General features: G+C 42.9%; 1 protein-coding gene across 1 annotated transcript in view; it reads left to right on the top strand.

Annotated features, from left to right (window-relative positions):
- The first annotated feature begins 446 nt into the window (after positions 1 to 446).
- ablim2 (actin binding LIM protein family, member 2) overlaps positions 447 to 25,909 on the top strand; it is a 71,662-nt gene continuing 46,199 nt past the window's right edge. The window contains exons 1-2 of the mRNA XM_084553072.1: positions 447 to 1,066; positions 11,743 to 11,907. Coding sequence (XP_084409198.1) covers positions 1,051 to 1,066; positions 11,743 to 11,907 — 181 coding nt within the window. The 5' untranslated portion in view covers positions 447 to 1,050. The remainder of the gene's footprint in view (positions 1,067 to 11,742; positions 11,908 to 25,909) is intronic.

The raw sequence follows: 25,909 nt of genomic DNA, 5'->3' as shown, positions 1-25,909 counted from the left end.
GATTGTCAGCTGCACCCTCATCTTCTGCAGTGGTTTAATGGTGACAAACTGAGAAATAGCGCCATCAGCTGCTTGTCTTGACAAACTAACACTGATGTTCTTCGGAGAGTCCTTTGGTTTTGCTGATGTTCTCAAATTGTGTTCACAGTCTGGAATATCTTAGGACGAATGCTTGGTTGCACTACTTTTGAAAGCTAGCTACTAGCTTTGTTTTTCCGTAGATTAGAGTGCAACGGGTAGCTTACAGAGGCAAAAAAGTGAACTAGTTTAGCGAGCTGTAGAGTTTGTGATGATTCAGTGTGGGTTGGTCTCTGCAATTGTCAAACTTTCAGACAGCACAGATCTAGCTCCCAATTCAGAAACTAATCCTACTTCCGTTTGCTGCAATTATTAATCTAAATTTAGCCAGGCTCTGTCACAAGCACATATTTCAGAGGTGCACCCTATTTTTCTGGGCTGAATTGATGTTTTTACTCATGGAAATTAAATATTCTGTCACTGGCAGTGTTGTGTAGTGCGCATGTAATCAGTGGGATACTGAAAATGAAGTTGCCTAGCCTGAAATGCAAGAAAATATGCACCATGCAAAACGAAATACCACAACATCTACTGCGGGGTTTCCAGCAAACAACACCAGTTTAGTTCCAACTGATCTGTCAAAGTTGAGTTCGGTGTGGAAAGGGAAGCCTGAGACACACCCAGTGACAGATTAGCCTACCAGGAAGAGGTGTCGTTCTTTTTGAGCTCCACATGCTTCTATTTTTAACAGATAGCTGCAATAACTCAGAGAGGTGGGAGTGAGAGAGAGAGAGAGAGAGCGAGAGAGAGACATAGGGAGTCATATGACCTGCAGCTCATTCCAGAGATAGTGACGGACAGAGCGCTCACTCTCTGCTCCCATCTATTATTACACCAGAGCTGCACAGCGTGCAGAGGATGTGTCACAACACTGTCAGAGGACTCTGAGAAGATTTCTGGGATATCGTCTGTAATTGTTATCAGCGAAGGACGTAACAGCATATTTACATTTTGGGAAAGGGCTGAGTGACAATGCCAGAGGAGAAAGGTAATATCGACCTTTAATACCTTTAACAACCCTTGATGAGCTTTATCTGGTGTTCTTACCTGTCAGGGAAAGAGGAGAGTTGATAGCTCATCATTTTCTTAATAATCAGCTGTTGTCCTGACTTACCTCTCATATCTTTGACAGTAGATATTAATTATTGTTTAATATGAAGAGCCATTACCCAGGAATAAGAACGCTTTCACGTCAAACGTGTTGTGCTTAAGAATGTTTCTGTGCAAGTTGTACTTTACCTTCAGCTGTTACGTAATCACCGGCCCGAAGCTCAGGGCACTTTCTGTCCAAATGGCAACAACGAGCCCTCGGCAGCACAGCTGAATGCTTATTTTGCAGGTTGATATGCTGCCCGCCTGCAACATCCCTGGCAACAACACTGTTGTCTTGGTCCCCTGCCTGCATCTCTAGCCCTGGGAGCTCAGCCATTTGGGCTGCATACTAAGGGGCAAGGCCTAGTTGCTAAGAAGAAGTCACTGTGATATTCCTATAGTTCTTCACACTGACTCTTCGGTATTGCATAACAAGGTGACCCTCTCAGGGCTTTATCCTCTTTCAATTGTCTATGCACCTGCTGGAGAGCTACAAACTACTACTTTTCTGTTGTGCCATAACTGATGTTATTTGACCAAACAAATTCAAGCAATGTAAAATGTGGCTAATACTGATAATGTTACGAATGACGACAAATGTACCTGTTTATCATTGACTTAATTAATGAATTATGGACACTTATCTTGGGAACTTGGGATATTAAGCAAGAAAAACACGGAAGCTATAGGCTGCTTTGGCTATATATTACTAGCTACTTGAGTTTTTACATTTTCAGCATAATATGTTATGAGGTCGTGTACTCTTACATTGGATTTTTATTTTTTACCTTGGTTATGTTTTGGGGTAGCCTAATTATGACTGTGTGACATAAAAATACAAGTGCAACACCTCAACTGCGAGCAAGAAAACAAGTCCCATAATCCCTACACCATAGCAACTCCTACAGTCGCAGAACGAGGAGCTTAGATCAATGTTGTAGGGGAAAAATGACATTAGAAGAGAGTTTTGGTGGATATGGAACATAAAGACGCAACCGAGTAGCTTAGACTCAAGTAGTAGCTAAGCTAGCTAAATTGAGGTATGCTAGCAATTGTTGTTTAAGTTTGTAAACGTACATTGGTTCAAATTCTTTGGTAGAATTGAATTATTATTATTTTTTAAACTAAAGAATTATTCAAATAAAAGATAAAAAAAATAAAATAAAACTACAGATGCTATAGGTGGTTAGCCCTTAGTTAGCTTCAGGACTTCTGCTGCTCTCAAATGAGCTCATGTTACCCATGTTTATGAGTGAATTCCAGATGAACAGCGCCCTCTTGTGGCATTCGCAACATCGTAAGTGGGCATTTTTGTCAAGGTCAGAGTTTACGAGTCGTCCGCAACAAGCTCACCAGTTCCATTTGAAAACAGCATTTGGCTGTCTGTTACTTATTAGCTTGTTACTTAAAGCTAATGTTCATTGTTTGTTTTTTACCTGCTGGTTTTGGTTTGGAAGCATTTTTAAATCTCGTAGAAAACCAAGTAGTAGTCACGTAAACAAATACAAAGCAGCAATGTGGGAAAACTACAGTAAAATACACCGACAGTGGTACGGGCTGGACTTGAATAAACTTTCCACCACTGAACCAAACCCAGATGGCCGTTAAAAAGAAGCCTCGCCGTTGGTGCTCATAAACACACCATAAATATTTCCTCTGCGCTGTCTTGTTTTCAGCCGCCTAGTTAAAGCAGATGCGAATGGTTTGTCTGTTTGTTGCCTTCAAAACGCTGGGCCACAGCAGAACAAGGGGGTGTGTGTGTGCGCTGCAAATCACAATGTGACGAAGCTTGTCAAGTTCGGCGGTGAGGGCCGAGGCGACACACCCTCGCGCACACACACACGCGCCACGTGCTGCTGCACACAAACATGCATATCCTATGAAGACACATTATAGAGGGACACGTGCTGACAGCCGCAGCGTACGGAAGCCGCAGCTTATTGTAATTAAATGAAAATTGAAGGTGCATACACAGGTATGTAAGTTAGACGCTCTAGTCAATAGTACATACACACCACTTTAGACTGGTGTCTCCGTCCCAGCCAAGGTCAGTGTGTATCCTGGGCTTGTGATGTAACGGTTGGCCGGTCGTCAGCAGTCACAACGACGCCCGTCACTATTCCTGACCTGCCAGTAAACAAACCGTGTTTACTAGCGCGGCTCATGTTGACATTTTGTATTAAATGATGAAAATGTAATTTAAAAAGGTCAGATAAAGCTTGATAGTTCTTCACCGTCATCCGTGTCCCACGTGAAGACCAAAACTGATCATGCGTTAGTCTCTTAATGCTTTCCGAGCCCTTTGATTCATACGGAAGATGTAAATCAAACCAGGGCAAAGTTCACAGTAATCCCAGGGTATATATTTTGCAAAGTGCATATTTTAGAGACTATTTTCAGCTCCAGATTGATTGATATATGCTTTTGAGTATATGTGGGGTGTGGTTAACTGATGTTCAGAGCCCTATGGCACAGACACACCATTATTTGGATTACACACACATTAGTAGTTAGTACGGTACGCTCAGTGTTGATTTGGAGCTTGTTATAGAACCTAAAATAGTTCAAATATAGATTGTTGCGCTCACCCAGCAGGATTGCCTTCTGCTTTTTCTTTCTAAGATCAGTTCTTAAAGGAATTTATAGAATAAAGCCTCAAAGAAAAGCTATTTTGAGATCATCAGCTGTCACGTTTTGTATTTTCTCGATAGTTAGGAAGGATATTGTTCAAAGACCAACTGGATGTTAGCTGATGAACAGGGGCAGATGTCGAAAAATGGAGCTATCATATCATCTTGAGGTATTTTCTTTTGGGCACTTAAGGCCATAGACTGTATATAAATATGGACAATGCGTTGCCACTTCCTTGCGTCGGCCAAACTGGCTATTGGCTATTTTCCTGGGGATACTGGCGGCGCCATCTTGCGACTTTGGAGCCAGAGTCTGATCAGTACGGTCCGAGAGTGGAGCCGCTTGGAGGCGTGATATCAATGACCCGCCCACACTTCCTCTAGTTTTAGTTTGGCCCAAGTCCCATCCACTAACATGGAGGGGGCGGAGCTTATGACCTATACTGCAGCCAGCCACCAGGGGGAGCTCTACTTGCTTTGACTTAATTTTAGGGGAGCTGTTCCGCCGTCCATCTTTATACAGTCTATGCTTAAGGCCTGTGGAGCAACCACGCAAACACAACATTGACTGATTCTCATCTGCATTGTGTTTCTGTCCACCGCACAAACAATACTTACCCAGTTTTATGTCTGCTTTCGGTCTCCACCGACTCCTGAGGCGAGCTAAACCCTGCTAAATGTCACACAGCGTTCACCAGCTAGTTGCTAACTGTTCATCTTTAGTGCTGAGGACGTATACCTCAGAAATGCACCTCTTGTATATTGCATTTATTTACTACTCAGTTTCAAGCAGCAGGTGAATTATGTAACACTGTGTAATTGGGATCACTTGGGGGTGATAATGTACCTTTGCGCAGTAGGACGCAGAGTAATGTCCTGTGGATGTTAATAATGTGCTGTGTGTTTGAGTCCAACTGCTGCTCTACTGCCCTCTCTCTCCCTATAGGTGCTAGACCTGCCTGGCATATGCCGGTGTTTTTGCACCAAAGCGCTGACACAGTGCGTTCTACAGACAGCCTCTCTCTTCATGAGTCATGCTGTTTCTCTCTGGGTTGGAATAAATGACCTGAAAAACACATGCGGTTCCAATCCCTTGCGTTTTTTTTTGCCCTTTGCGTCGCTCCCCGGGGCGGCTCTCTCGGTCACGAGCAGTTATTAGATAGCCGAGCATCCTTTGCACGCTGCGCACAATCCTTATGCACATGCACCGTGGCACGCTGAGCTGCTCAGCAGATATTCTGCTGCATCACAGTTTGTTCCTATCACACGTACCCTGCTGTTATTCAGCATTTTCACACGGAAAGGCTACTCTCGTCCTCCTCTGTTAGCACTGCTGACAAAACCTTGATAACACATAGATTGCCTGGAAGCCAGCTTGAACTTCCCCCACCAACAAATGTTTTGTGGCAGAAAGTTGGTTTGGAGCTTCTCACTTGGGAACTGATTATGCTTTGGCAAATATCTGCTGGGTGGGCTTTATAATGCAATGGAAAGAAGCAACAGCAATGTAGTGGATGCACTGTTGGATTTGTTTGCAATAAAATGGCTCTGATTGGTTGTAGGTCTATCCTATTGTGTATCAATTGAATATAATGATTTCCAAAAGGGCTAAAGCGTCATATTCCGACAGGAATTGAGTCTGTCAATGCCAGATAATGATATAAAAGAAAATCAAGTTGGGAAACCAAAACAGACAAAAAATACAAACACTTATTGTGGTCTGAAAAGGTTCATTAGGAACATCGTTTCTGTAAATTGTTGCTTCCACTAACCAGCGAGCAGAGCTTTTCCGTTCCAGCCCTGTTAGAATATCGCGTCTTTGCTTCGGGACAACTACCAACTCTCATTACATCTGTGACAACATTCATGCTGGGACCTGTTCAAAGGGAATTGCTCCCATTCAGCTGCAAGAGCACTGGGGCTAGAGGTGCTTGGGGGTCCGTGCAGGACCGTTAAAACAGGGACCACCGGGGCGTTTCTATATGGAGCTGGCTTTGCGCTCAGAGGTGTAGTCGCGCTGCACACCGTTGCCCGAAATATCACTTAGTGTGGGCATTATGCATAAAGAACTGGATCCTGTTTCAGTTTTTACACGCTGGTTTGTTGTTTTGAGGCAAATACATGGAAACGTTCCAGTGGAACCAGCTGCAGTGCAGTAACACGTGGGTTCATGTTTGTAGGCTGTGTGTCCTTCACGTGGAACAAGCATTCACTAAGTCATCTGTCAAAGGAATGGCAGGAATCATATGTTTTCACACAGACTAGTTGTATTTTCTTGCTTCTGTTTGCAGCACTATCGAGACTGCTTTTTTTCTGGTAGCTGTTCTGGTTATTTTTATTTGAAATAGTACTACTAAGTAGTGGCAGCTTCCTGCAGCTTTCTGTTTATATGACCTGCCCTTGTCTCTATAAGGACCGAGCCAACTGGTGTCACCTGCCACAGAGGTCAGAGGTCAGCTTTCTGTAGTGTTTGACCTCGAGGTCCAAGATCAAATGCTGCAGAGATCAGGTTGTAGGTGTGACGGCACAGGTGGCCGTCAGGTCCTAAGTCATAATGTCCCGTCTAAATGTGTTTGCGCTAATATAAGTTAATTGTCTTGGATTGCTCTCCGCAGTTTCACCATTGGGGTTGTATTCTCTAAACGTGGCCTATAGGACGTCTTCTTTTTCTTGGCTTCTAGCGAGGATGAGATAATGGAGCGTTTTCTGTCGGCAGGACGGGCAGGAAACTCCTAAGCAGTGAAGTAATGGCTAAACCAAGGTATGACTATAGGTGTCGGCAGGTCCTTAAAGCCTCTTCATATGTTCTTAATCATACTATCTGAGGCGCAAGACCTTAGGAGGATGTGAACACGGCCAGTAAAAGCGTTTGAAGTCCTACGTTGTGTTTAATAGGTCTTTAAAATGTTGCACATTCTCAGTGGGCTGGGTTTCGAGGCTAAGATTTTCAATGCGTACTCTTAGCACATTGAGTTCAGTTACTTGACACTCACTTGAACTGAAAGAACCTTAATGAGATTTAATGAGATGTGCAGTTTCATTAAATTCCTTTTCCAGAGGCGAGGTTCTATTGAGATATTTGAATAAGCGCAAAGTTACCGGACAGCCAAACTTGTCTTTATTGTCCAAACAAACACAGGTCTGCACTTCACTGCACTTCACTACACTACAATGGCAATACATTGTAATGTATTGTGGTGGGTAAAAGGTGGCATTTGGTTATTTGTCTTCGTCAGCATTGTGGTCATATCGGTAGATCTATGCTAACCGGAAAACTCTGAAGGAACGCTTGGTATTATCCTCATTCACTGGCATTTCTTAGAAAGTATCTATCTATATACATTTTATGTATATTACTATGTACTCATAAGAAAGTGAAAGTCCCCAAGGTCAACAGTCCAGCCACAAAATACTCCTGCTGTGGTAATGTGAGCATTTTGATCCCTTGCCCACCCCTGCCGCCTTTGCAGATGGTTAACACCAGGAATGCTGCAGGGCACCATGGGATCCCCATGAGCTGAGGGAACACTCTATTTTTAGGAGGTGCTGGAGCATGGCCTCTTGAAAAAGCATCAGAGATAAGGCTACATGTGTGTTCCACACGGTAGCGGCCTATATTAACTTATAATGTATGTACCTTAAGAGCTTTTTCGTACACCGCTAAAAGTAGTTGCAGGAGGCGTCAGATTTTGTTTCTCTACGGCACAACTTCTAAAGAGACAGATAAGAAGCTGCCATACGGTGGAGTTGTTTAGCTACATGCCTATATTTGGGTAGCTGTGTGGTTTACGTGTGCAGGTGGCGAGCTGCAGACCTCCGTCAACGGTCCAGTGGTGTGACTGTATTCGGCGCACAGACATGTAGTGTTGCATTGCTCAGATAGCTGCCTGCCTGGCTGCGACCTTTGGGACAACGGCATCAGTAGTGGCCGTCAGCCAGAGCCTGTCACACCAGGGGAGGCTGATTGATGATATGGACAACTGGCCCTCCGGAGAAGACAAGGTGCTGGCAGGAAGGAGAGAAGGGGGGAGGAATCGGTGCTGCCATACTCACAGTCACTCTCTGTCTTCCGTCATTGAAAGGAAACTCATTACTTTTACGTCAGCTACGTCCAAATGAGTGATTTCCCCTATCTGCTTCTGCTCCTTTCTCCTTAACATTTCTGAAACAGACACTAGTTGGTGCAAAATGTGTCTCAGATATACTGGAGAGGGCTTTTTGGACCAGTTGTACCTCAACGACTGCTTTTGGTGGAGTAAAATTATGGAAATATAAGTGGCCGTCACCTCTGAACTAGGGTTATACATCTAGGAGACCATCTAGAGAACATCGTACTATTCTTTCTTGACATTCCTGCAGTCTGAAAAAGGGACAAAGTTATGTATGGGGGAAAAAGACTGTTAGCCTGAATGCTAGGTGCTTTGAAACACAAGAAACAAACACTGCCCTGGCAACAACAAGTGCACAGAATACCAATGATTTGACACGAGTGGACCACCAAGTCATTTTGTCATCTAACGGTGACAAATATAGACAACTAGCTGCTTGGTGCTCCCTTTGACAGATTGTTGGACCCTTATCAAAGACTACTACAACTGTCTTGGCCACCTTTATCCTGAATGTCTGGAAAAAACTTGCTGGATTCTACATCTGGCCCAAGAAATCATCTCCTGTCTATTCCCTCAACTCCACCCACCTTTTCCATTTGCTGTTTGAGAAGGAAGTAATGACACTGGATACCCCCCAACAGGTGCAAGGGTTCTGCAATGCATGCCAGGTCAGATCAGGAAGCAGGACCCCTCCTGGCTTCCCTGTAACTACCAATCCTGGCTAGCCACCCTTCTCCCAACCCTTTCTCACTTTTGGACTGTTGTCTTTTCCAGATGGTTGCAATCAGAGCAGCCGTACAGCTTTTTTACGAGAACTTTCCCCGCCTAAATTCTTGTCTTTATTGGTTGGTGTGCCCACATGTACGTTCCTTAGCTTTAACAAAGCCCCACCTCTGACTGACAATACCGTCCAGGCAAGATCGTCTAAAACCCGTCTTCTCGTCCTGATTCGGTTTGGAAGCCAGGGCACTTTTTTCAAGTCACAGATCAGGTTGTAATCTAGACGTATGGCCTGAATGAAAGCAGCTGTTTGGTTTTGAGCATCATCCAAAGAAAACTCCACTCCTTTCTCTTTATTTTGATTGTATTTGCTGACCACAACAGTTTTCAGCATCACCATGGTATACTTTGTTCGCTTTTTACTTGAGTGAAAACCTGATTCGTGCATACATTTTTAAGAATTCCAAGGGGGTTTGGGGCCTGTGTTTGGCTTGGACACACGCAGGCGAACGCCACAAACTGAAAAATGGTTTTGTTTCCCACCATAAAAGAGTGGCCCTTGTAAAGGTTGCAGAAGAATGTGTTGCTGTCGGTCTGTGTAGTGGCTGTTTTAACTGTTCTGTCAAATATGCCCTTGCAAGGCAGGTTGCAGATGGGCAGTAATTTGCAAAACTTGCAGCCTGCTCTTCGTAAATATTGAAATACACACCGATCAGGCATAACATTATGATAATATTGTGTAGGTTCCCCTTTTGGAATGGACATGGGCCTTCTGAGGGTGTCCTGTGGTGTATGGCAACTGAATGTTGTTAGTGGGGGGGCTTTGAGGGGAGGGGCCTCTGTGGATCATCCCACAGATACTTGATCACTTTGTGATCTAGTGAATTTGGAGGCCAGGTCAACACCTTGTGCTGTTCTTCATGTTTTTTTGAGTTGTTCCTAAACCGTTTTTGTGTCAGGCTGCATCCTGCTGGGGATGGCTGCTGCCATCAAGGAGTGTCATTGCTATGGGGTGGGGGTGCCTGGTCTGGTCTAGGTGAGTGCTACATGTCTAAGTAACATCCACATGAACAGGGTCAATGCTAATTACTTCTCCTGTCAGTGGTTTTAATGTTGTGGCTGATCGATGTTGTTTTCCTTTAACTTTATAGGAAAAACTGTGTCAGGTGGCTAAATGTGCTTCTTATTTTTCCACACAAGGAACAGAAAAGCATTATAGGTTTAACTTCCCATAAGTTGAAACACTGTGCCAATAAAACACCTAATAAACATTCAATGGAAAATGAAAGTATAATGTTCACCAGAAACATCTTGGTTAGGTTCCAAAAAAGCAGCTCGGGCTTTGGCTCCCATCTACTATCTCTACGCTTCCTTCTCTCTCTGTCCCTTTGCTCTAAATCGATTCATTTGATGAAGTCCCCTTTCCAGGCCTAATTATTGGTAACCATGGAGGCCCAGATGAAACCGGTCTGACGACACAAATGTTTCCAAGTACACAAAGGGCCTTTTATTCATCCGATGCACCAGTCAGTACAGAGAGGCAGATCAGTATGCAAGCCTATTCTGGCAGGATTACGATGAAAGGGGAAAAGGGCGAGGTGTGCTGGCGACACTCTTAGGATGGAGCTGTCAGGTTCTTACAACTCCATCCTATTGCGTTGTCGTAGACGCCTTCGGGGAAGGTGTTCTGCACGGTTAGGTGCTTTTCATTGCGGGTGTTGACATCATTTTTCTTGGCACCGTCTCTCCTTCCTGTGTGGGACAAAGAAGAGTAACTGCTTGTACGGTCGTTGGGTGCTTGTCGAAGTGATGATGTTCATCCAGCGCCAGTTTTACGAGATCCTTTTACTACAGTATGTCTAGGGCATTTGTGTTTGAGTAAACTCATCTCCCTCATAGAGACACGCTGTGGTTGCACAGTTAAGACTGGGTTTAAGGGTTGGGCAAACACATGCTTGACTTGAAACAACGGAAAGAGATTCAGCCATGCAATCATGGTTGCTGTTTACCATATCCAATGAAAACATGTTGGTTAAACAAGTAAAAGACTCAAAGACTTGTCCATTTTACACATGGTCATGGATATCCTTGTTTCAAAGTGGTGCCCATTATGGACACAGTCACACGGAGCAAGTTGGACATGATAAAACCAGTGTTGTCGCCATTCACATGAGACATGAGTCCAACCCGGAATCTGCTACGGCATTTTTTTGCAAATGACATTAACTTATCAAGAGGCTGCGGTCTAGTACTTAGAGGAGCAGCTTTGGGACTGGGAGGTCAATAGTTCAATCCCCATTAGCCTTGCATGGCTGCCCACTGCTCCAAGCGTCTTGAGAGAACAAATTCCTTGTGTGTGTGTGTACATACTGTATATACAAGGCAAATAAAACTGATTTGGTTCGATTTATATGCAAACAAGGGTCACTACCCAGCTCAGTTTTACTATCTGATGCTAGCAAAGTACATAATATCATTTGAGGAATGGATGGTGGCTATAGTAGACACTGTGCTGTTGCTTCAGGCAGTCGTCTATTGATAAGGATTTATGTTCTACATGCAGCCACCTTACGAGCCAAGATACGGAGCTGAGTTTATTTGTGGTCACTGTTTCATACTTGTGGTGTGTCATACTTGACACCTGATTGGCAACCTAAACTAGGACACCTTTTGTATAAAATTGAGCCTAGTCATACCCATGCCCAGTCCACGTGGAGAAGAGTGTGTGTGATCGGAAATGGGTATGAATCTCAAAGGAACTAAGGTCAAAAGTTGAACCACAAATATTTATGGATCGAAGCAATGTTTCATTATGAAATGTGACAGTCCCGAAAGAGATTTATGTGTTTTCTAAAGTAAAAGCATGGGGTCTCAAGTTTGAAGAACCAAATGGGGACAAGCATGCAATGTATGGATAAAAGGGTCACTGAAGTGAAGGAGATATTTTTGGATTACTGTAAATTTTGTACGTTTTATGTAATTTCATGAAAACCTAAATACCTAAACTTAAATATCCCAAATTAAGCCATCAGTTTTGCATGGTCCTTCAAACGGAGAGTAGTATTCCAATCTAAAATTGCCTTGTCACTGTCTCTGTCTGTGTGTCTGTGCAGTGTTTCAGCAGCAGGCTGTCCACAGCCCTCTGGAGCAGCAGAAGCAGAAACAGAAGCAGGGCGGAGGAGGACCTATCCCCTGTCAGAACTGTGGAAAGCCCTGCAAAGGGGAGGCCCTCCGGGTTCAGAACAAACACTTCCACATCAAGTGTTTCGTCTGCAAAGGTATGCGACCGTCGGATCTCACCTTCACCTTATACAAACCATTGACCAACTGTATATCTGAGACGGACTCTCATAAAGACTCTTTGTGAATGTTCACTTGTAAAAATACTTATATTGTAGGTTAGCCAATACCATTTTATATGGTACTTTACATGTAGATAGTGTTTAACAAGGATCCTCGTGGGTGTGGCTATTTTTGGATTTGCGATAGTGTACTAATTTAAGGGATTTCTGAAAAAAGGACATTTCATTTGAAGACCTTAATTGTAAAATATAAAATACTGGCAAATAGAAGACAATGACGTTGACATTTTATGACAAAGTTAAGCTAATAGTGAATTGTAAGTAATATTTTTAGGAAATGACTGAGCTTGATTATCCATGTGTTTCGTAAGACTACCTACAACAGTGTACATACAGCAGTTAGCGTAACAGAGTAACTTCTGGGTGAAAGTGTTTAAATAGGTTTGTATTAATAGTAATCGATTTAATTTACAATGTTCTGTCCTCATCACAGTTTTGCATTTCTAAGACAATCGTATCGTATTATATCGTATCGTATCGTATCGTACGGTTTTATTCATGTCGTGTTGTATCATATTGTATCGTTCCGTATCGTATTGTGGTGTAGCATATGGTGTCGTATTGTGTCATGTCATGTCATGTCGTGATATGTCACATTGTATCGTATCGTATCGTATCGTGTCATGTCATGTTGTATTGTACTGTATCGTTCTGTATCGTGTTGTGGTGTAGTGTATGGTGTCGTATTGTGTCATGTCATGACGTGATATGTCGTGTTGTATCGTATCGTATCGTATCGTATGGTATCGTATCCTATCGTACAGTTTTATTCAAGTAGTGTTGTGTTGTATTGTATCGTTACGTATCATATTGTGGTGTAGCACATGGTGTCATATTGTGTTATGTCTTGTCGTGATATGTCATATCGTATCGTATCGTATCGTGTTGTATTGTGTTGTATTGTGTTGTATTGTGTTGTATCGTTCTGTATCGTATTGTGGTGTAGTGTATGGTGTCGTATTGTGTCATGTCATGTCATGTCGTGATATGTCACATTGTATCATATCGTATCGTATTGTTGGCTTTTATGTACATTGAGCCTCAAATTCCGTGTTGCTGCAAATGTTATTCATTTAATACAATGGGCTGCAATCAGCTCATTATTTTATTTAAGTCATTACATAATTTATTTATTAATTTATTATTTATTATTGATTTATTTAGAAGCCAGTAGCGAAGGGTTCCTGATATATAATCAGTTAAAGGGATAGCTGTGTGATTGTGACTGGGTGTAAGGGTTCCTATGAATCTATATTTCTGGGTGGGTAGCTGTCAGCTTGACATATGAGTATGTCCTATGTGAATGTGGGTGTGTGTGCTTGTGGGTGGGTGTGGGTGCTGGACTTTTTTTCTTTTATACATGTGACTGGTGTATGTGTATGTGTGTGTGTGGGTGGGTGTGTGTGTGTGCACCCCTCCCAGCCCAGTCTCTCAGCACGAGCCTCATGTTGGACCCATGTTGTTGTTAACACACACTCTGGTTACCAGGCAACCACCGGGGTCGCTGTAGTGTCGGCAGCTTCCTGGAGTTTATCGCCCCTAATGTTACACTGACCAGCAGACTCCCTGTCTGTGCTTTTATACCCCCGTCCCATTTTTAAGTCATGAACATGGGATGAAGTGTCAGATTGTGTGCGTGCATTCCCATAATGCATTAGTGAGGATGAGTTGGCTGCGATGACTGATCAGCTCATTGAAGCCCGACCTTTACAGACAATTACAGCTTATTGCAACTTGGACCTTGCATTTATTTTTATAGCGTTTGCCATTATTTTATTGCATAATAATAATGTGTCCTCACCAAGTTAATAGCAAACATCTGGGAGTCAGTAAATGAGACAAGTCCCAGTATAATAAACCTGTTGAATTCTTTTGAATACACTTCTGTTTGCAAATGGCTTACGGAGGATGTCGTGGCAGTCAGCAATGCACACTGCTCCTTTTAAGTCATTTGATATTATTTAAATAGAAGACCTGATAGACCACTGAAACACAGTGTTTTGGTTTATTATCGTGCAGCTATAGCCCAAGTGAGACCCTCACATTTGCAAATGACACATGTTAACACTTCAAAGTCATTATTTGACAGTTACCAGAGGTCATGATTAAAAGACAGAGAACACGTTTTACTTCCCGGATTAAGTTATTTGGCTCACCTTTTAAGGAGCTTAATTAGTAAGCGTGAGGATGGCGAAGTTAATGCCAGCCGTTGCAGAGGTGGATTAATAGCATGTAGCGAGAACAGGCAGAGGAGCTATGTAAGGGCTCGTCTCAGCCCATGCAAGTCACATAGAAAACACCTGCCATTTCTCATATCTAAAGCCAATTCCTAGTAATTTGTGTCATTAAATCTGTTGAGTAACTTAATACCGTGAGGGTCAGGTGGGAGCTTGGGTTGGGTTGTTTTGCTGTTAAAACGTCCAGATGTGGACTAGCAGGGAATCTGAAACCCATGGATGGAACTAAAATAAACCATAGCAGGCAGAGTGGAGATCAGATTGATCTATATTCAACTCAAAACTGAACATGAAATAAAAAAGACTTAGTATTAACAAACAATTTCCACAAAGTCCTTGCTCTATTGGATGTCTCAAATATCTCTCGGTAGCTTTTCAGTCATTGATCATAACCACACGCTCCACTGAGGTCTACTTCATCTCTGACCAACTGCACTATATCAAAGATATCAAAATTAACCTGGAAGAGAATATTGACCCCTGACTTTATCGCAGTATTAGCGCCAATTACATGCCCATTTGAGTGTTAGCGAGAAGGCGCATCAGTGCCAGGTCTGAAGTGAGGAACAATCATCGGTCTGCTAGCTATGTGTAATTAACACTGAGCAGTAAGGAGGATAACATTGATATGAGTTAGTGTTAGCCAAATCAGCAATGGCATGGTATCAAGGTTGCTCTGGGCTGCTCATAGTAAACACAGCCTCAGTGTTTTTAGCAACGTCTACACCCAAGCACCTAAGCAAACATGTATTAATGACCATGTAAATGCCAATACAGTTAGACAGCTCAAAGGCACGATGAAATGATTATCTCGTAGCTGTGGGGCATGTCAAGATCTGGCAAATATTAGACCGTGAGTGAACAGTCACTGATCATTGTCTGAAGATCTGAGTAACAAAAAGGACAAAGCTCCAAATAGACCAGATGACTGGGTTGGAGATACTACTGAAATGGCGAGGCTTGTGTTGTGGTCTCAATCAGCAGTGATCAGTAATTACTGACCCTGGTCCAAGGAAAGACAAACTATGATCCGGTGACAAACTGTTGGTAGTTTATTAATAATGGAGTACCCCAGGGTTTTCTACTGGGACCTATTTTTATTTTTTTGTGTTTCTCCTTAGTAGTATTACTCATTGAGGCATGTGCCTTTGACCTTTGGTATTGCAAGGAAGGACAAACTATGATCCGGTGACAAATTTTTGGTACTTTATTAATAATGGAGTACCCCAGGGTTTTCTATTGGGACCTATTGTTATTATCTTTTTGTGTTTCTCCTTAGGTGTATTACTCATTGAGGCATGTGCCATTTTAACCACTTTATGGTTTTGAAAAAGGGTACTGAAGTCTGATGTGCAGCAAGCTCCATCTCCCAGTTACAGGACTTTACTGTTCCTAGGAACTTGGTGCCAAATACCACAAGACACCATCAGGGGTCTTGTGGTGTCTAGGCCTCAGTTTGTAATGTGCAGATAACTGGGTTTTGACCAGAACAGATCATTTCTATTTATGGCCTGTACATGTGTAATTGCTAGGTTCTTGTAATGACTACAACCAAGAATGCATAGCATGTAGACGATACTGCACTTTAGAGATTTGATTGATTCTCAGGGTTCACAAGGGTTTCGGAATGTGGACAGCACTTGTCTGTCTCAGACTGCAGTTAATGGTGAGTTGGGGAGTGGCAGACAGATGAGATTGAGAGTGAGTGGATAGATCCTCCAGGTGAAGTGCAGATGGCTGGCATAGGGGAAATCAGGAAGTTAATGATAGACGATGGTAGTTTGGACTTGACGAGTTAATTTTTGAAGTACGGACTCTGGAGGATGGGAGCGCATTCTCCCGGCTTACTTGATGATGCTCGTGAAATGCATTCTGGGATAGCTGGCTGTCCCAAGTCCACACAGTTAACCACCTTGACCTTAATGGATCTCACACACTCACTTGGGGCCATCACACAGTGGGAGAAAAGGCAGAGGTAGCCAAGCTGGAGTCCAACAGAAATATTTGTACCATGCATATGGGACCTTTGGGGCCCCTGATGGTCCGAGGATACGTGCATCACTTGGATTACAACCATTTTGGAACACATCATAGTTTATGAAGGATTTATATGTTGTGCGCCATTAACTGATGATGAATTGATATCCATATTTACTGCTAGTATCATATGTGTAAGTTGCCAGTCGTCCAAAAGGTTTTTTACAACCAGACAACTTGAAAGATGTTTTTATTCATTACTTTTTACTAATTTTATATTAGCTACCTAGCTTTAATTTTTTTTGAGACCAAGTGGGATCCCTAAAAACAGGAAGAAAGGCAAGGTTATTAATGGAAACAAGCAATTTCAGCACAAAGTCCATGTAGTAGCTGGTCCAAGCCTTTTTACAATTATCCCACATGCTTCATCAACACAGGGACTTTGCCCATTTGTCATTTTCAGATTTCTTTATTCTTGCAGCTACGTCACTGCCAACATGTGATGTGCTAAAAAAAAAAAAAAAGAAATCCCTGCACACTGCAAACTTGAGCTCATTTATGAGCACTAATTGTTGTTTTCGTGAAAGTTCCCGTCAACGCTGAGCTGTGCGGCTGAAGGAAGTGCGTTTTATTTAGGTACCAACTGCTGCCGTCTCTGTGTACGTCCTGTTATGTCTGCGTCTCGAGCGTCTTCACATTGACACCGAGACGCCGTCAATAGCGGACAGCTGCAGACGAAATGGCCTGGCAAAAAAACTCAGACGGACTTTTATCCCTAATCTGCTTTGGCTCTCATGGAAGGCCATCACATCATGCAAGCAGCGTCTGAATACAGCAGGGAATACTCAACTGTGAAAATATGCAACCACACCCTAATGTCAGCATTACGCCTGCATAAAAAACCCCCCGAAAAACTGATGAAATTAGAGTGAACTGGAATTTTGTATTTCCAGAAAGACGTCTTTTACGGCAACTCACGCTGCTCCTTTGTCATTTACACACCACATTCAGGAACGCACACTCACAGCGGTGGTATATTTTATTGCGCTCTGCTTGCATGCCTGTAAAAACAGTTTTATTCATAAAGTGTGTGTAGTGTGCAGAGCTTGCCAATGGCACATGTGCGTCATATAAAAAATGTATCGTCATAAAAACATATTTTGCCTTGAGACGGTAGTTTCTGAACTCTGACTCCTCCAAAAAGGAAATAAATGAGGAAAACGGTTCATTCCTGACCTTTGGAGAAAGAAAAGGAATACAGAAACACACACGTTTTTGAGATTTAAATGGCATCTCAAAGTATTAATTCAACAAATGGAGCCGGCTTTGGTGCCGACACTCCCTGCCTGGACCAGCTCCAGCGTCATCCTTAAAGCTAAAAATCCGTCAGAAGCCTCAGATCCATTAGCAATGCATCACGATTAACTCTTAAATGCGTGGTTATTTACAGCCCTTCATGTAGAGTTACTTACCAACCTCAAATTAGATAGCACAGTAATCACTAATCACTCTCATGTTCTTGTTATTGTGCACAGTGCTCTACTGTTTTGTGGTTGAACCGGGAGAGGCAGATGAGGCATCTGCGGCATTTTGGGGATTTTTTCATCTGAAGCAGTTACATCAGTATGCAAACCACAGTGTCATTTTGATGACACTGGTTTGATGAGATTTTGTGAATTTTGTATGCTAACTACTCAAAATATTAGCGGATTTTCCGGAAAAGTCCTGAAAGTCGATAAAGAGAACCCAATAAATCAGAAATGCTTAAAAAAACAGAAGGTTGATGGACCAATGAATTTTGAATTATAATAAAATGTGAGCTGAATCTCAAGAGAAACTGGGTGATGCAGCAAGACGACGACCCCAAGTACACAAGTCGTTCTATGAAAGAATGGTTTAAAGAACTAAATGAGTGTTTTGCCACGACCAAGTCGAAGTCAACGGAAATGTTGTGGAAGGACCCGAAGCAAGCAGTTCATGTGAGGAAACCCACGAACTTTTCAGAACCAAAGCATATTCTGTATTGAAGAACAAGCTAAAATTCCTCCAAGCAGCTGTAGACGACGGATCAGCAGTTACCGGAAACGTTTAGTTGTTGTTATAGCTGCACAAGGAGTCATTTTCTTGAATAAATAAATGCACTATTATAATATTTCAGTTTCATTAGTTTGATTGGCTTCTACTGATCTCCTTTCAGGAAAGTTAAAATTAAATAAAGTTAAAAGTTTTTTAAATAATCTGAATTTCCAATAATGGAACAGGCTGGTGTTACTTGGTAGCAAGCAGTAACCTCTGGGGCTGAAAATTTTGTCAAATGACCAAATTGAGAAAAATCTCCACATACCTCCATAGAAATTAAGGGTGTTCTTTCCTTGAATGACAGCTGTGTGCCATCACAGTTTACTAAATTTGACCTTTGTGTGCTTAGCTGTCCACTTGGGCAGATTTCTGCCACTTTGCCCCCAGAGTCGCAGAAGACCAAGCGTTTAGTTTACAGTAGTTGCTCTTGCAACCCCGGGCCCTGGGCCACCAAAGACAAACAAAAAGACGGAAAGGTCCGATAACTTGCTCCGAAGCTTTTCATTACGCCTCACAGTGTTTATTGGCAAACTGCTTAGTCTCACTGTCAAACTCAAAGTTCAAAACTCCACTTTTAAGCCAAGATGGATGAAACAAATGCTCTGCAAAATACTGTAGGGGGAACTGAGCAAACTCCCTCCACTGATTGGATCTATGTGATTCATCCAGAAGCCTCAGGACTAATTAGTAAGCCGATCTTGAGTTGGGGTTGCTTCAGAGATTGAACCGTGAAACCAAATAAATCTCGCTGTTTCCTAAAGACGTCTGTGTTTAAATGAATGCAGACGACAATAAACAGTCAGTAAGGAGAATGTTGCAATGATTTTTCCTCCACGTTCTGTGAAATTACCCCCTTTCCATCAATGTATTTGGACATGTTTATGGATTGCATTGTTTTTGCGACCTACCCATAGTGTGTGCTCTTTCCTGGAAGTTAAACAGACACTGCCGGCCACATGTTGAGTACTCGATCGTCAGGTCGGTGTTGCTAAATAGCAGCTGGCTGCGATGTTCTCAGGAGGGTGTTGGCTATTGGATTGTCTCCTTCTTGGAAGCCGGCTGACCAGAGCAGAGCGGGGGGGTTGGTGTGTTCGTCATTGGGTCGGGGATGCTGACCTCACACAGTGATGTGGGTCGGGCTGGCGGGAGTGTGGAGTGTTGCTGTATTGTGCAATACATGTGAATTACTATTTTTATTTTTTGATTTTATGCATATCCAAGATTGGTGAGATTTCTAACGCTTTGCTGAAATCTTGGAATTGAAATTTCCTAGACATGACTCAACAGTCATGGTTTTTCGCACATACGGTGATACACTATAGAGCAGGGGGGTCAAACTCGTTTTGGTACAGGGGCCACATACAGCCCAGTTTGATGTCAAGGGGGCCAGAGCAATAACATGATAGCATATTTACCTATAAATAACGACAACTCCAAATGTTTCCCTTTGCAAAGATGACTGGACATTTCTTAAGAAAAAGACATGCAATTTCTGTTTAGTTCTAGGTCTCAGTGTTGTGTTACGTCCACAACTCTTACTAAATCTGTGTTAACCCTAGGAATTAGCAGTTACTTTTATTGAAAAAAATGCAGTTATTGTCTTCAGTGTAATATTTGCAATTCGCAAATTCATCACGCGGGCCATATTAGACCCTCTGGAGGGCCGGTTTTGGCCCCCGGGCCTTATGTTTGACACGTATGCTATAGAGGCTCCTTTTGGCAGGGTGAGCTTTTATGGACTAGAGCAGGGGTCTTCAACGTTTTCCAGGCCAAGGACCCCCAAACTGATGGAGAGATGGAGCGGGCACCCCCTACTTATGTATATATGTATCTAAAGACATTTAAATTTCTGTAAAAAAAAAAATTGCGACCCCTCTGCAGTACCACCACGGACCCCCTAGGGACTTCCCCCCTAGGGAAGACCTCTGGACTAGAGGATCATTATGGACAACACAAACCTTCATCCATTCATTCATTTTCTGCAACCGCTTCCTCTGGACATGTCTCCAGTCTGAGACAGACAACCATTCATGCTCACACCTACGGCCAATTTAGAATCACCAATGAACCTAACGAACATGTCTTTGGACGGTGGGAGGAAGCTGGAGTACCCGGAGAGAACCAACGCAGACACAGGGAGAACATGCAAACTCCACCCAGAAAGGCCCCAGTCGGCCTGGATTAGAACCCAGAACCTTCTTACTGCGAGGCCTCAGTGCCGCCCCAAAACAGACGTACTGATATAAAATTTTTTTAGATAGGGCGAGCCGAATTTACATAACACTTCCTGGACGATATCCAACATTTACAGAGGAATGTTTATATAGTTCAGATAATGATTTGGATCGGCAGTGCTGTGAATGCACTTTGAATCTTTACAACCAGTGGTTCTAAAGATAGGAAATAGCTTTATCTCCGCCCTGATAACAGGTACATGCTGAATACAGACTGTTGCATCGGCATGAACAATGTAATAAAGTCCCATATAATGATAAACAGAAGGAGTTTGCCTGGGTGCTGTTTACTGAAATTGGATTCAATTGCATGGATTTATTTGTGTGTATTATTTTGAAACTGATTTTGGTGCTTATGTAAAGAATTTGACCGGAATGGTGCACTTTTATCAGTTTGATCGATAACATTTTAGAAACGCATGTGATTTAATCTTATCCCTCCCTGTCGTTTCTCTGCAAATAAGACGGGGTTAGTGATCCGTTCAAGCTTTCAAGCTCTCAGTTGAACTCCGATAAATCCAGCCAGTGTGTCGGGAAAGGAGACAGTAGGCAGACCTGCCGCGCATATTGCCTCGGTGCATTAGATGCCTGTTTGCAATTTAAGGCAGCTACGGATGCATTTAACTTCTCAGAAAGATTAGCCTGGGATTTTTCGCTCTCAAGCGCAGTCCCATTAGCCGGTTAAATCAATGCCATCAGGCTGAAGACAGTGCAGTCAAGGTCATGAAAAAAAATGAGTGAATGACAACTCCCCACCCACAACCACAACCACAGCCCCGGCCCGGCCCGCCTCATACACACACACACACACACACACACACACACTGACTGTGAGTCATTGTAAAACATGAGTTGCAGTCAAGGTCGCGCTTTCATAGCGGAAAGCACATAGCGCATGTATATTTAACCCTGTACACACACTCATGCTCGCACATATCAAGAGTCGGCGTGCAACATGAGGCGCGGTCAAGGTCACTCCTCTGCAACAACACAGCATATATGTTTTATTTTATATGACATCAGTTCCCGTCAGTAATTGAGTTCTCTGGAGGTGGAGTGTGATATAAAGACGAATCTTCTCAGTCTTTCTCAGGGACACACACACACACACACACACACACACAAACTGGCCCGGCCTCCTCGAATGCGTCCAAGTACTTCAATCCCCCAGGTCAGGGCTGCTGATTTGGATTAGACCAAATTATATCTGTTTTACGAGACATGCAAATTCAATTCATTTGCGCATCCTGTGCCCTCCACGGCATTATAGAGTGAGCCTGAATAGAAAGTGTATAGACCAAGCATCATACTTTTAGCCTGACGAGGCTTAACAATTCACCAACCCCCCTTTTTTTTATTATTTTATTTAAAGCTGCGGCCATATTTTTTTTTAATGATATTTAGATTTTTATTACCTAGCCTCTGAGGACAGACGAGCCTCGTGACATCTGTGAGCAAAGCGTTGCTACGTCTTCAGTATCAAACACAGAACAACACTAGGATCCTTTCTGTCCTAGCCGCTTTCTGTGATGCTCACCAGCTTCTTGCTGACTTTGTTCCGTGCTTTATATTGCTGGGCATGTGATGCACAGTGACTTTGCATTAGGCTGTTTTTTTTCTGCTTAAATGGGCGACCGCTGTGGCTGGAGGTACAATACGGCTGAACCAAAACAGTGACTGGCTTGTGCGACCAAAACAACAAGACAAAAGAGAACGTACTGCTCTTTGAAACTGAACAGAACCGCTGAGTTGGGGGGAAAAACATTGTGGATTTTACACTGATCAGGCATAACATTATGACAACCTTCCTAATATTGTGTAGGCCTCCCTTGTGCCTCCAAAATAGTTGTGAATCATCAGAGAATGGACATGGGCCTTCTGAGGGTGTCCTGTGGTGTCTGGCAACAGAATGTTGTTAGTGTAGGGCCTTTGAGGGGAGGGGCCTCTGTAGATCATCCCACAGATACTTCATCAGTTTGGGATTTAGTGAATTTGGAGGCCAGGTCAACACCTTGTGCTGTTCTTCATGTTTTTTTGGAGTTGTTCCTAAAGGGTTTTGTCTGTGCCAGGCTGCATCCTGCTGGGGACATCAAGGAGTGTCATTGCTATGGAGAGGGGGTACCTGGTCTGGTCTAGGTGGGTGGTACATGTCGAAGTAACATCCACACCAATGAATGACAGGTCCAAAAGTTTCCCAGCAGAACACTGAGTTGTCACAAGATGGTCAATGTTCTTCTCCTGTCAGTGGTTTTAATGTTGTTTTAACGTTGTGGCTGATCGGTGTAAACCCCAAATTACTCCTTACAAATAAAACTGTCATTTGAAATTAATTAGCCACAATTTGCTAATGCAGCTTTAAATATCGATCACTGCAGCTGCATTGCTTTCAGTTACTTGTGGTTTGTTGTTAAAATTTAAACACAAGTGGATTTCTTTTTTCCAAATCTTCGAATCTGGTCTTGTTTTTGTTCGAGTGCAACAGATGCACCGCGTTTTATTTATAGATCACAACAGGAAAACTGGATTAGCTGCACACCCGTCCATTCAGGCAGGCCACTTCCTCGCTCATTCTACTTGCTGAATTCAAGGAAAAGCCAGACAACAGACTCTGCTCTGAGATCGTCCAGAGCGGAGGAAGCGCGTTCAACAACGCGCTGGATTCCTCTGAGACCCTCAGAGTACATTCGCGTTATGTAAGTGGCCTCACGGTTGCACGAGACAAGGCTTCAGAGATGGAAGTAATCGGTAAAGTAATCTGCCTCCCAGCCTTGGAGAGTGTTGTGATAATGTCCCTACAGTAGCGTAACGTTTATACCTACTTCACGGCAGTAACTAGTTTTTCATGATCGCTTCTCAATATATAATTAGAAATTAAGGGATGCTTTCTTTCCCTTTATATTTCCTCCTATATATCAGAAATCTAAAGTCACATCTCTATGTTTCTAAGTTAATGTGAGCAGCCACATGCTCATTTATTCACACACCCTATCACCACACACACGGTTCAAAAGGTCAAATCATCTTGTTGTGTGTCGGTGGGTTTTATCTTTCCATAAGCCTTTATCTCCAACACATTCTGTTCCCGTTCTCCCTTTGCCCTCCCTCAAGTCTCGGGACAAAATGAGTAATTAGCCGCACCATGATCTCACCCGGGGCTCAAATGCAGCCTGAACACAAACACCCTCCATTGTCATGGAGATGGAAGTGGTTTTGAAATGACGAAATCGCTGCTTGAACATAACATTGGAGTAGGGTTCAAGGCTTATTCTGTTGCTTTTGTGTTTGCGTCGGTTGGCCAGTGCTGGCTTCTGGAATGTCAGAATTCCTTTGCAAAAAAAAAAAAAGTGAATATTCAGCGTTGCTTTGAGAATCTTATCCTGGTAAAGAGGTAATAATAATAATAATAATAATAATAATAATAATAAATTTTATTTATAACGCACTTTACATCAAAGCAATGACCTCAAGAGCCTTTAATGTTTTAAGCTGTTTTACTAGTTGTGTAATGCATATTTTTGGGGCTTTCCAAAAAAATGCTTAAAGACTCTTGGTGGCCAAGCGAAGTGTAATCTTGTGGCGATGATGCGGGAGTTTTATGCCAGCCCAAACCATAGAAGTGCTCCAACTCTGAGTCATGTGTCGCTGTCCCCGTGGGTTAAAGGAATGGTAGTTTTACTTCCAAATCACGGGTACCAAAAATAGAAATAGCTCCTGCACCCACAACATCAACACCTGAGTCACTGGCAAATCCAGCATGTGCATTATTGTTATTACGACAACAGATTTACTCCTGTAAGCTCCCAATTCCATACACAACTGTACACTGTTTGAACTGATTTGATTTTTGATTGTTTTCATAACTGGGCTCAAGTTCCCTGAATGGTCCCAAGAACAGTGCAAGAGCGGCAAAAAAAAAACCAAAAACTTTTTGATTAAACGCTTTTAAACTGCTTCCTTCCTTCAACCTCTCGCTGGCTTTTAACACGTGAACCAGGGATTAGGGAATGACGGGTAGATGATGAAGATAAAAGCAATGAGAAAGGGATGAGAGGAAGTCAGCCTCGGCAGGTTTCCATTAGCAATGAGGGACGAGACTGAAAGAACACGTTCTGCCTTGCTCTACTTATGTAATGCACGGAGACACATACTTTTTGATCTGCATTAGAGACCTGTAACTTTTGCACCTCTGCAGTATCTTATCCGTGCTGCTGTGCTGCAGATGAATCAAATAAAATAGTTGAGTTTGCTATAATTTCTACAAGGATGCAATGCTTTCCGGTAGTGTTAGCGCCACGAATGTGCTGCAAGTTGACGAAATATCAGCTCAACTGCCGAGAAGCTTAATCACATAAGACATACAGCAGTAAGAAGAGGATCCTAAGTGCTAACTGGCAGCACAGGCATAAATATACAGGGATTGAGAGAAGAGCTGATGGGAAACAGCACTCAAGATTTTCAGTCTCTGAATTTCTTCCAGCTTGTTATGTCCCTTTTTGTGCAGCAAAGCTGGGTTTGAATTCCTTTGGGGCAGGCGAGGGCTCGAGTCTATCAGAGTACGTCTTACATCAAGCCTCGAGGGATCAGAAAACAAGACCAAGTCAAGTCTCAGGTGTACTGAAGCGAATTCGAGTCTAAAGTTTGTCAGGGCAAGCCAGTCGAACTAGGTCATTATCAGGACCGATCATTTTGGAAGAAGATAAATCAAGTATCGGATCACTTAGAGCAAGTCTGTAGTCTCAAACTTCAGGTCAAGTCTCGTGTTATTTACGACAAGTCTAAGTCATATTTCTGGTGAAGTGAGGCAAGAAGAGTCTCAAACGAAATTTCAAGTCTCAGGGGTTTGTTAGGGTAATAAATTCCTGTCATTTCTGAAGTCAAGATTCAAATAATTAGAGGCAGAGTCTCAAGTCAAGGCTTTAAGTAGTCTCAAGTGAGCCATGTCTCACAATGGGTCTAGTCCAGATCTGTTCAATTGTCAAAGGCTTGAGTTTGACTTGGAAACCAGAGTCTCAAAACCTGCGATGGCTCAAAAGACTACTTTGAATTCATCAACCTAACCCATCAATCCATCCATCTATCCATCCATACATCCGTCTGTCCACTTAGCTTTCCCATCTGCTTGTGTTTACTCCATCAGCCCTGAGCATTATCTCATCCTAGACAGGTTGCCAGACATCTGAACCGGATGTAAGGGAGCCGGTGGCGGCCGCTGGAAAGTATGTCATCCACTTCCTTGGAAAGCATTCCTGCTCTCATTGTTGTGGTTGTTTTATTACCGGTACCGCGACTCCTGCCGAGGCTTGATAAAAACGCAAAATGGAGCAAACGCTGGAAAAACAAAAAGAAAGATGGTCCAACATGTCAGTCAACGTTTTTACGAGGGGGATAAAG

Source organism: Chelon labrosus (genome assembly GCF_963514085.1).
Source record: "Chelon labrosus genome assembly, chromosome: 1".
Classification (NCBI taxonomy): domain Eukaryota; kingdom Metazoa; phylum Chordata; class Actinopteri; order Mugiliformes; family Mugilidae; genus Chelon; species Chelon labrosus.
Note: the sequence above shows the minus strand (reverse complement) of the source record. Positions and strands in the feature narration are given on the sequence as shown.